The 12,069-nt window shown below is 41.9% G+C and overlaps 1 protein-coding gene across 3 annotated transcripts in view; it reads right to left on the bottom strand.

Annotated features, from left to right (window-relative positions):
• LOC133380480 (protein bassoon-like) overlaps positions 1-12,069 on the bottom strand; it is a 229,932-nt gene that overhangs the window by 185,826 nt on the left and 32,037 nt on the right. For all 3 annotated transcript variants that reach the window (XM_061617824.1, XM_061617823.1, XM_061617822.1), the window contains exon 2: positions 10,509-10,908. In XM_061617824.1, coding sequence (XP_061473808.1) covers positions 10,509-10,908 — 400 coding nt within the window. The remainder of the gene's footprint in view (positions 1-10,508; positions 10,909-12,069) is intronic.

Genomic DNA, 12,069 nt, shown 5'->3' with positions numbered 1-12,069 from the left:
TCTCCATTCCACCAGGTCTCCGTTATGCTCACTATATCAATGCTCTTCTCTAAGACCAAGCACTCCAGTTCTCCCATCTTGGTTCGGAGGCTCCTAGCATTAGCGTACAGGCACTTGTAAGCAGTGTCCCTCTTCAAGTGTCTTTGGCACTTGTGGTTTGGTCTGTGGTAATTTTGCCCTTCTGAATTTATATCCTGTGCCCCTGCTCTCACAATGCCTACTTCTAGGCCTACCCCTTTTAAAATTTCATCATTTCTTTGGTCTTTATCCCAGGGGGGAGGTTTATTCCGAACCGGACCTTCCTCAGCTCCTGCCGGGTTTCCCCCCTCAGTCAGTTTGTGATTACAATGTGATTATTTTATTTTATTTTTTATTTTTTGCTGTGTAGGCTTCACACAAAATGATATATTAGGTTAGGTTTGTGTGACTGCAGTTCATGTATCTGGTTATTTTTTTTATTAAATAGCAGCCACGGCAGCAATCAAGATTGGAACCATAGTATACAGGATGGGTGTTTTTTTAACTCTTTCCCCTGGACTATGGTCCTGAAAAAGATTGCCTTCCAAAACCTATTTGTCAGAGGAGAAACTAGTTTTGTTGGAACTGCAGCAAGAGAGATACCCCTTCCCCATATGGCACAGCTCTAATGCCTCTATAACGAAGTCCAATAAAATGCCATAAAACACTCAGCGAGCAAAACAATGTAAGTGCATGTAACGTTCCTCCCCTGGCACCACTTGTCAGGCTCTCACCCGTGGCTACCACCAGGGAGAAACGTTGTTTTTATTTTTCTTTAGCTCACCCTAGCACAGATCTTACAATATCCCACTGCTAGGAAGCACCACCAGTCACTCCCTGTAAACAATACTGCTAGAGACTTCACCTTAGTCTCCCTTCTGGCTTATTGTTACTTTGTGTCTGGGTGCATTTGCAGGCCACAACCCCCCTGTATCATTGTGCCAATAAAGCATACAGCCCTGGGTTGCCCTGGATACTTGATAATACACTATCTCTCACCGCTGCCACCATTTGATACTGTTTCTCCGCCTTGGTAAATACCCTGCCCACCCTTCTGGTCTGTGAAAGCCCCAGCCAAGGATCAGGCTTTTGGTAAACCAATACAATATTTATTTACAAACACCAGGAAATAACAAGATTATGTAAGGTATGTTTAACAAGCGTATGGTTTCATATAGTGTCACTCTTTATGTTTCTGGTCATATATATATTGCCTAAATATCAGCCAAATACAATCCAAGCCTCCCTCAGAACTCTGCCAACCAACTCCTCCAAAATCCCTCTCATCAACCAACCGACCTCCTCAACAACTCCCCCGACTCAACTGTCATCCTCTCATTTATACCTTCAGCCATTCAAACACTCAGCCAATCATCATACAGCATTCTCCAGCATTCTAGCCCAAGTACTCCCCCATCTCACTCAGTCACTTACCATATATCGGTTAATAAACCCGCACTTACCATATTTACAGATTTTAAAATACAGGGACATCACATTTCCCCCCCCCTTTAAATAAAAGCAAAGTATTACTCCTGTACCCAGGAATAATACGACGTGTTATATACAGGTGTCCGTCACTCAGGGGTAGAGTGTCCTTTCAGTCTCCCATCTTGATCACTTGATTGCAGTATCAGCAATCTGCCTTGAAAGTCCATCCACCAGCACGCTGTCCTTTCCCTTGATGAAAACAAAGTCTACTTGATATTATGCAGTGCCCAGGACCACCTTTGCAGCATGGTGTTACTGTTTTTCATAGTGTCCAGCCACAGCAGCGCGCGATGATCCTTGATGACCGTGCACTTCCTTCCCCATATGTAGGGACGCAGCTTTCCCAGGCCCCACACGACTGCCAAACACTCTTTCTGAACCGATGAGTAGTTCCGTTCTCTCGCTGACAGTTTTCGACTCAGATATGCAATGGGATGCTTGATGCCTTCCCTCTCTTGCATCAGCACAACTCCAAGAGCCAAATCAGGTGCATCTGTCGCCATGATAAAAGGCTGCTCAAAGTCCGGAGCTATCAACACAGGACTCTGGCACAATGCTTGCTTCAGTTGGTCAAAAGCTTTTTGACACCTTTCATCCCATCTCACGCACTCAGCACACCTTTTCTGCGTTAACTCATGCAGTGGGGTTGCTATTTCTCCAACCCCCTTTTTAAACTTTCTATAAAATCCAGCCATACCTAGAAATGCTGTCACTTGTTTCTTGTTTATGGGAACAGGCCAAGATTGGATAGCCTCTACTTTATCCCATAAGGGGGTTATCTTTCCACTCCCCACTTTATGCCCTAGGTAAGTTACTTCATGTAACCCAAACTGGGATTTTTTTACTTTGATGGTTAAACCAGCCTTTTTAAGTGCCTCCAACACCACTGTTAAATGTTGAACATGCTCAGGCACCAACTTGCTGAATATAGCTATGTCGTCTATGTATGCCACAGCAAAATCTGACATGCCTCTTAAAATAGTATTAATTAATCTTTGAAAGGAACTTGGTGAGTTCCTAGCCCCATAGGTAGTGTTGTAAATTCATACAACCCATCAGGTGTGTTAAAAGCAGTTTTAGCCCTGGATTGCTCTTCCAACTCCATCTGTCAAACCCCTTTGCATAGATCTATTGTGGAGATGATTGTTGCTGCCCCCAACAGTTCTAACATGGTATCTACCCTAGGTATGGGGTACGCATCCAGAACTGTGATTTTATTTATAGCCCTGTGATCAATACAAAATCTGATTGTCCCATCTTTCTTTGGTACCAGCACTATACTAGAGGACCAGGGACTAATTGATTCCCGAATCACACCCAGCACTAGCATATCTCTTACTTCCTTTCTGATTTCATCCAACACTCTTCCATTCACTCTATAAGGGGTAGATCTAATTGGGGAATGATTTCCAGTGTCAATAATATGTTTTGCTACACTGGTTCTACCAGGTCTATTGCTGAAAAGTTTCCTATATTTGTGCAAAACACTCATAATTTCTTCCTGGACTTTTCCATCTACCTCCTCCAACTATTCCAACTGATCTAACCCACCTTCTGCCTTGCTTTCTTGTACTAAGTCTGGTAAATCAGGACCACTTCCTTCAGGGAACAAGGTAACTTGCAAAACCTTTGCATCCTTGGTGTGATAAGGTTTTAACATATTCACATGCACTACCTTATGTTTTTTTTAATTTGTCTGCTGTTATTACATATGTCAATGTGTCAAGTTTTTCTCTAATAATGTATGGTCCCTCCCAACTGGCTTGTAATTTATCGTGTTTTCTGGGTATGAATGCCATAACCATATCTCCCACTTCATACACACGCTCTCTTGCTGTTCTGTCATACCAGTAACTTTGTTTCTGCTGAGCTTGGCTCAAATTCTTTTGTACCACTTCCATCATAGATTCTAGCTTGTTGCAGAAGTCTAGTACATAATCAACTACAGATGTTTTATACTCCTCCAGGGACCCTTCCCACGAATTTCTTAATAACTCCAAAGGTCCCCTCACTTTAACTCAAAGGGCAAGAACCCTGTTGATTCTTGAGGTACTTCTCGGTAGGCAAATAAGAAACACCCCAAACGCTCGTCCCAATCCTGTGGGTGATCTTGAACATAACTTTTTATCATTCCTTTAAGCACCCCATTAAACCTTTCAGTTAACCCATTAGTTGCTGGATGGTATGTGGTGGTTTTAAAATGCTTCAATCCACAACACTTCCACATACATTGCATCACTTCTCCCATAAATACATTGCCTTGATCAGTCAAAACTTCATGTGGAAAACCCAGCCTCATAAAGATTTTCAGCAATGCCTCTGCCACTACAGGGGCTTCCACTGACCTCAGAGCCTCAGCATCTGGGTACCTCATTGCAAAATCCACCACCACTAATATATATTTCTTGCCATGCCTCGTGGGTTTAGAAAAAGGACCCACCAAGTCTATTCCCACTCTATAAAATGGTTGTCCTATAATAGGAAGAGGCTTCAATGGAGCTTTTGTTTTCACCCCACTTTTTCCTACTTTTTGGCATATCATACAAGAGGAACAGTACTGTTTGACATCCTTGGAAATATCCGGCCAATAATAATGAGCAGTCAGCCTTTTCTTTGTCTTTTTTATTCCAAGATGCCCTGAACAAGGAATATCATGTGCCATGTCTAGCAATCTGGGTCTGAATTTGCTAGGCACAATCAATTGTTTAACTGGTTCACAGCAGTTCTCTCTCTCTTTAGGTAACCACAGTCTATACAGTACACCATTCTCCCACATAGTTTGATCCCTCAGGGTCTCTGTTAATGGGATTCTATGTGTAAGGGCTTGTTCCTTTATTGGATTCAAACTGCTATCCTTCTCCAACTCATCCCTGAACTGTTGTGTTTCTGCAGTAGAAAACATTCGTAACAAAGTTTCATTCACTCCAGGAACACTAGGGGTTGCTATGGCGACCTCAGGCTTGGTTACAGGTTCCACCCTGTTCTGCTCAGCGTCAGATAAAATGACTTCTGCTGCTTTACCGAGTTGTTGTCTGGTCACCACATAGATTTTTCCTTGGGATCCCACAACATCTCTGCCCCAAATTACAGGTTCATGTTGCTGGGCATTGATACCCACTTTATAAGTCTCCTCTTTTCCTCTCCAGTTTAATTTTATTAGGGCCATGGGAATGCTTTCTGGCTCACCTCTCACACCTTGAATTACCAACTTTTCCTGAGGTAAACTTTCTTCAGATCTTATCAAATCTGGCCTCAGTAAGGTCTGAGCAGCACCAGTGTCCAGCAAAGCCCAATATTTTGCCTCTTGCACACATACTTCTTCTCTCAAGCTTGAGTCAGAATCTTGAACATTTGACCAGCTTATTTGACAGAACTGTATTTTCTTCGTTTCCCCCTCTCTCAGTCGCTTTTTACTGCTCTTCCTTGAACAGGATTACTGATAGGGTTTGTAGCTTCACATTGGAAACAGAGATGTCCTGGCTTACCACATTTGTAGCAGAGTTTTTCCTCCCTTTTAGGATACACATACCCAAACTGAGGTGTCCTGTGCCCTTCTGATTATATTTGAGGGTTTACTCTCTATGGTACATCTCTTCTGCCATTATTATTTGATTTTGATTTAAATTCTCTTGGTGTTTTCCCCATCCAACCAGATCGGTTTGAGGTAAAATGATCTACCAGTTCTGCTGCCTCCTACACAGACTTAGGGGAACAATCTTTGACCAGCAATCTAATTTCTGATGGCAATTGATGATATAATTGGTCTAATATCATGAGGCTTTTCACCTCTTCCACAGACTGAGCTTTAGCACTTGTCAGCCATTTTTCAAATATGTCCATCAGTTTTGCTCCCAACTCCACGAAAGACCTCCCTGTCTGTATCTGGCAGTTTCAGAAAAGTTTTCTAAAATATTCAGGCCCCAGTCTAAATCTTTTGAACACTGCTTCTTTAAATTCAGCATATGTCACTGGCCTGTCTGAGGGGAAATACTGATACACTTCAGCCAAATCCCCATTAATTAGGTTTGATAAATACTCCATGTATTTATCTTCGGGTAGCCCCCACATCTGAGCTGCCTTTTCAAATGTTGTGAGGTAAATTCGTGGATCTTGACCAGGCTCATACACAGCAAAGTCTTTTGGAGTGACTTTTATTTTTGCTTCATCTCTCTCTTTTCTTGTTTCATCAGAATGAAACTTCTCTCTTTTTAATTTTAACCTTTCCACTTGTATCTCAGTCTTCATTCTCAATCTCTCAGCTTCCAACACACGTTGCTTTTCCTTCTCCTCAGCCTTCATCACATGTTGCTTTTCCTTTTCTCCAATCTCCATCCTCAGTTTCACCATCTCAATCTCTCTATCCTTATCTTTTCCCTCACGTTTCCATCTTAACTTCTCTCTTAAATACTCTATATAGGCAGGATTACTTGAGCACCCTTCTGGGGTCTCTTCTCTTACAGGTTCTTTGGTTTGGATTGACGTATATGTTATTAATGCTACTCGCAATTCATCCACCCCTTTACCTTAATGAGGTAAATGTAAAGCTATACACTTCTTCACCAACTCTTCTCTCTTCATCTTTAAGAACTCAGCCATGTTTCTTAAAACTCGCACACTTTACCACACACTCACAAGAAATCTTTATTTATTTCCTTCACAGTCACACCACTTTATAGTGACTCTCTTTTGTTCGTATCCCACTGCTACAGCCAACACATGTAACATTCCTCCCTTGGCACCACCTGTCAGGCTCTCACCCGTGGCTACCACCAGGGAGAAACATAGTTTTTATTTTTCTTTAGCTCACCCTAGCACAGATCTCACAAGATCCCACTGCTAGGAAGCACCACCAGTCACTCCCTGTAAACAATACTGCTAGAGACTTCGCCTTAGTTTCCCTTCTGGATTATTGTTACTTTGTGTCTGCACTTGCAGGCCACAACCCCCCTGTATCTTTGTGCCAATAAAGCATACAGCCCTGGGTTGCCCTGGATACTTGATAATACACTATCTCTCACCGCTGCCACCATTTGATACTGTTTCTCCGCCTTGGTAAATACCCTGCCCACCCTTCTGGTCTGTGAAAGCCCTAGCCAAGGATCAGGCTTTTGGTAAACCAATACAATATTTATTTACAAACACCAGAAAATAACAAAATTATGTAAGGTTTGTTTAACAAGCGTATGGTTTCATATAGTGTCACTCTTTATGTTTCTGGTCATATATATATTGCCTAAATATCAGCCAAATACAATCCAAGCCTCCCTCAGAACTCTGCCAACCAACTCCTCCAAAATCCCTCTCATCAACCAACCGACCTCCTCAACAACTCCCCTGACTCAACTGTCATCCTCTCATTTATACCTTCAGCCATTCAAACACTCAGCCAATCATCATACAGCATTCTCCAGCATTCTAGCCCATGTACTCCCCCCTCTCACTCAGTCACTTACCATATATCACTTAATACAGTAGGGCGCTGCTTCCCGGCGCTCCGCTTCCCGGCGTTCCGCTAATGCGGTGGCTTTCCTCCCCTCTTTAAAAGCCAATTTTGCCGCTTTTGCGGCATTTTCGTGTCATTTGTGCACAATGCGCCCCATTAAAGTCAACGGGGTTCCACCTTATGGCGATTTCCGCTTTACAGCGGGGGTCCAGAATGGAACCCACCGTATAAGCTGGGCCCTACTGTAAACCCACACTTACCGTATTTACACATATTAAAATACAGGGACATCACAGAGCACAACATGGGAGAGGCAGAAGAAAGCCTTCCCAAACTAGAGGATTAAGAGGCACTCTCACCAATCCAAGTTCCTATCCCACACACTTAGGGCTAAAGACCTGAACAAAGGGAAATACTAAAAAAGGAGAAGAAGCAAACCCCAACTAGAGGGATAAAAATTACCCCAGTTTAAAGGTACACCAATTTATCCCAATTTAAAGTTAAGAATTAAGATACACAAATTACAATCATGCAATTTGCATATTGTCTAGATTGGCCCCAAATCTGGTCATGAAACACAGATATATCTTTCATTCAGATCACAGGAGTTGTGCCCAGGGAATGTGACCAAGAACCGTTTGGCAGCTGTTGAAGCAGGTCAGCCTGTTTGCAAGCCAATATCAAACTGCAGACAAAGTAAATCTTTTGATTGCCTCATACGGGACAAAGGGACAATCAAATATATTTCTGGGAAGGTCTGACAACACAAGGAATTGTAACCAAGTACTGAATTTTCCATGGTACCAAATATTGCGGAATGAATGCAAGGGAAATATGACATCCCTACATCAGAGGAGCTAACTGTAGAAAAGAAAAGATCTTAGAAAAGATCTACGTAAACCTCACCATGTATAACTGCAAATTTGTTTCACAATAAAACATCATCTGCAACAGCCCTCTGAAAATGTCACTTCAGAGGATCAAAGCTGAACGCCAACAAAACTTGAGATCTTCAAATACTTGTATTCCCCATTCTACTCAAAAGCCAATGGAGAAGTCCTGCTACCTGTAATAAAATGCATTATTTTATTCAAACCAGTTAGCATAAACTGTGCCTCACTGAAGTCTGATCTTTATTCCACTTTTTGAGGACAATGGCAACATCACATGCTGGTGAGAGTAGGTAATTTCAAAGGGCTATAGTACAGTCCCCCTCCCTTGCCATGAAATATACTCCAACAAATTCAAACATTTTTTGAAGGAAGGCAAACAACATCAAGTTCTTTAAAGGAGTGATTTAGTAATTTTATGTCTGATGTACTATAAAGCAAAATGTAAAACTGGGCTATTTTTTCTTACCAAATTATATGAATTTGACAAAAATAATTGTTGGGGATAATGAAATAAAGGTAAGGAGTTGCTACACATAAATAAGAAAGGTGACAAGTAAGATTAAGTTGGGAGGAGTTGCAACCAAAAAAGGACCAGGTGGTGGTGGTGGTGGTGGTGGTGGTAGGGAACAGTTCAGAACCAAAAGCAAGTGAAATCACTGAAAAAGACCTCACATTCCAGTTCCTAAGGCAACATTGCATTTGGAATGGATTTTCTATCAACATAAAATTCATTTCAGTTTTTTCAACTTCTGGGCCACAGTACTGAACATAATACAAGAAATCACAATTTGTACTACCTAACTATCCAAAAACAACACTCCTTTGTATGCCACAACCAGAAATAAGAAATGTAGATCTTCAATTAGTGTCAGGCCCAGGATGCGACTCAGGAACCAGACCAGAGGTTGTAGTTAATTCGTGTTTTATTAGAGTAATGTCCAACAAAGACTGCGATTTCTCATGAAGCAATACAGGGATACAGGTCCTGCGACATTGGGAGAAAGTTGACAGAGCAAGGGGCTGCTTCCCGCCTGTTCTTTAAGAAGGGGCTAAACGGGCGCGCAACCTTTCGCTCCTCCTTAACTCCCCCTCAGGTACTGCCTGCCTTCCCCCCCTTCTCTCCTGTCTTTTCAACCGTCTGCGTGTGCGTGGTGAGGGGGGAGGCATCACCTCCTGCTCTTCTGAAGTGTCCGATTCCCCTATGGGTGATAAAGGAGGAGCTGAGGGTAAACCATCTCTCCGCCTTTCTGCTGTGATCAGCCCTCCCTCTTGCTCTGAGCTGCGGAGAAGGGAGGGCCTGGGAATGTCTGGGGGGGATTCTAAAACTTCAAGGCTCTCAGGCTCCCCGTTGCTAGGCGACCCTATCTCTGGCATGTCCTCTGTTTCGGCTTCGCTCCACAGAGGGTAAGTTCCTCCCTCCTCCCTCTGCCAGCCATTTGAATCCTCTTCTGACAACCCCCCAGGAGCCCAGCTCATCCTCCCGACAATTAGTAACAGAGCAAAACTCTATAGCGCTCAATAGTGGAAAAGCAAATATCCCAGTTATAACAAATTGGTTAAGAAAAACAGCCTTAACGACAAAGCTAACATACCAAAGGAAAGCTTCAAGCAACATTCAGCGAGACAAATGTATTGAGAGAGGGGCCTTGTTCATCCAATCTTGGAATGAAAAAGCGACAGTTAATCCTCCATACAATTTCTTCATTTTAATATAGTGCTCTATCCCTTAATGTATCATCATGTATAGTAATCTCCTTTCTTGTGTCCCTTCCTTTTCATACTTTCTTTTACTTTTATTGTAAAAAGTATAAAAACAACAATGCAAATATTCATTTCCAATCTTCTCATTGTGAGATTCAAGAAAAACAGAATTAGATTATCTAACATGTTTGGGTGGACTCACCTGAACACAATTTAGTTAGAAAAGTAATTTTTGCAGTTTAACCAAGTGTACACACTCAGGCTCTCAACACACTTTGCATTACATGTGTATCCCCTATTTGGTGACATAACATTACTACAAGCACTACAGTTCCCTACCCACCTAAATAATTCTCACCTCACCCTCATCTCACACGTCACTCGGTGCTTCAGATCTCAATAATTATTCCCAAAGGTTGAATTCAGAACACCTTTTTCATATACGCAAGCAGGTGCTCACCCAATTCATGTCATATAGAAGCATCAATAGCAATCAATCGTCAAAAAAGGGAAAAAGGAGGAACTGGGGAACTACAGACCAGTCAGCCTAACATCAATCCCTGGAAAAACTCTGGAGCAGATTGTGACTCTTCAAGTACATGAAAGGTTGTCACATTTCTTCTCGATCATCCCAGAGTGCAGGACACGGAATAACGGGCTCAAGTTGCAGGAAGCCAGATTTCGACTGGACATCAGGAAAAACTTCCTGTTAGAGCCATACGACAATGGAATCAATTACCTAGAGAGGTAGTGGTCTCTCCGACACTGGAGGCATTCAAGAGGCAGCTGGACAGCCATCTGTCAGGAATGCTTTGATTTGGATTCCTGCATTGCGCAGGGGGTTGGACTTGATAGCCTTATAGGTCCCTTCCAACTCTACTATTCTATGATTCTATGATCACATAATTTATAAGAATTATGATGCAATATACTTTGATCAAAATGTTAGGCTTATGTATTACCTCAGTCAGATGAGGGTTGGGGTTGAATCCACATTGATTGCAGACCTTGTTGTGACACTGTGTACAGGTGTTGAAGTTTGGCTGGTTGGGAGAAGAGGTGAGTTCTGTTGTCTTGCATATAGGACAGAGTGTGCTGCTGGGAAGGGGTGCAATTTGTGGGACAGAATAAGGTGAGGTAGGGGTGGTGCCTCGATCAGGTGACACAGATGGTGAACGTCCTGTTCTCTGGTCCCTGCTCTCCACTTGGAGAGTCCTCCTCGGCCCATCAGACTGTTGGGTGGTCTGTCGCTGACTCCTCATCTCCCTTGTGCTTTCGCTGGTCTGAGCAGCCTGTTTGGGGGATGGGGAAGCTGCTCTCCGTCCAAAGGAGGGGTCCGATTGATCTGGTCTTCTTGGTGTGCTGGAACATATTAAACATATGTATAAATCAGGCTGCAGAAAATATAGGTAAAATAATACCCAAAAGTTCCTTAGATATTTCCTCAGGATGTACCTTGAAAAGCAAGCTTGAGAATCTCTTAAGAGTCAGAGTTAATGGCAGCAGAACAACTGTAAACAGATGTTCAAGAAACAATTATTGCAATTATTACCTCCACCCATTTTTAAAAACTGCAAAACAAATATCTTTTCAAGATGCAATCATAACTAATTTCTCAATGGCCAAGCCTCAAGTATAGTATACCAAAAGTGAAAGCAGCTAGGTTTGCTCTCTTTTACCCATAGTCATTACCCATCTTGGGGGGGGGGAAATATATGTCAACTGAGCAGTATATATGCACTAGAAGGGTGGGGCATACATTTTTATAAAAATAAAAATAAACAAAAAAGAACCAACAGAAATCAAGCACACTCAATTCCAACCTGATACACTCTTATTGTTGGAGAAGACTATATGGTAATTTGCAATACCGCTTCAGGCAGCAGAGGAACTCTTAGCCAACTGGAAGAAACAAACCCTGTCCACTTTATGCTGTTTTTATGGTACAAAATAGCTAGAAGATAGGTAGATAATTCAGGCATTACATAACATTTTAAAAAGCAGTTTTTCTATTAAAAAAAATGGAAAGACATTTAAAATAGAGTTCAGGAGCTGCTGCTTGTTCACTATTCTCATTTAAAATTGGTCAACAGACTGCAAGAACATCTCTTCTTTAGCACACAAGCATGTACACACAATTTCATTCATTCCTGCTTTCCTTATTAGGGAATATTCCAGAATACAATATCTAAATTCACGCACCCTCTTCCTCTTTATAGGACAGGATCAAGCATAATTCTGGGGTTTTTTTTAATCCAAGCCTTGTGAAGTTCATCAGGATATTATATTGCAATGTCATGTTCTCTCATGTCTGAGCAATATATATAAATTCCCTAACATACATCAATAGAAAACCTTGTATTATTCATACAGTGCTCAGTCCTGTCGATCAAATGGGCTGGCTATGTTCCCAATAGTTTCTGAATTCCTGTGAAACTACAGTATAATTACAGAATAAAATGAATGCAGTAATAAATTCTGTAATGACTGGTTTTGAAATACTTTCCATAATCCCATCATAAG

The sequence above is a fragment of the Rhineura floridana genome, chromosome 3 (assembly GCF_030035675.1).
Source record: "Rhineura floridana isolate rRhiFlo1 chromosome 3, rRhiFlo1.hap2, whole genome shotgun sequence".
Classification (NCBI taxonomy): domain Eukaryota; kingdom Metazoa; phylum Chordata; class Lepidosauria; order Squamata; family Rhineuridae; genus Rhineura; species Rhineura floridana.
Note: the sequence above shows the minus strand (reverse complement) of the source record. Positions and strands in the feature narration are given on the sequence as shown.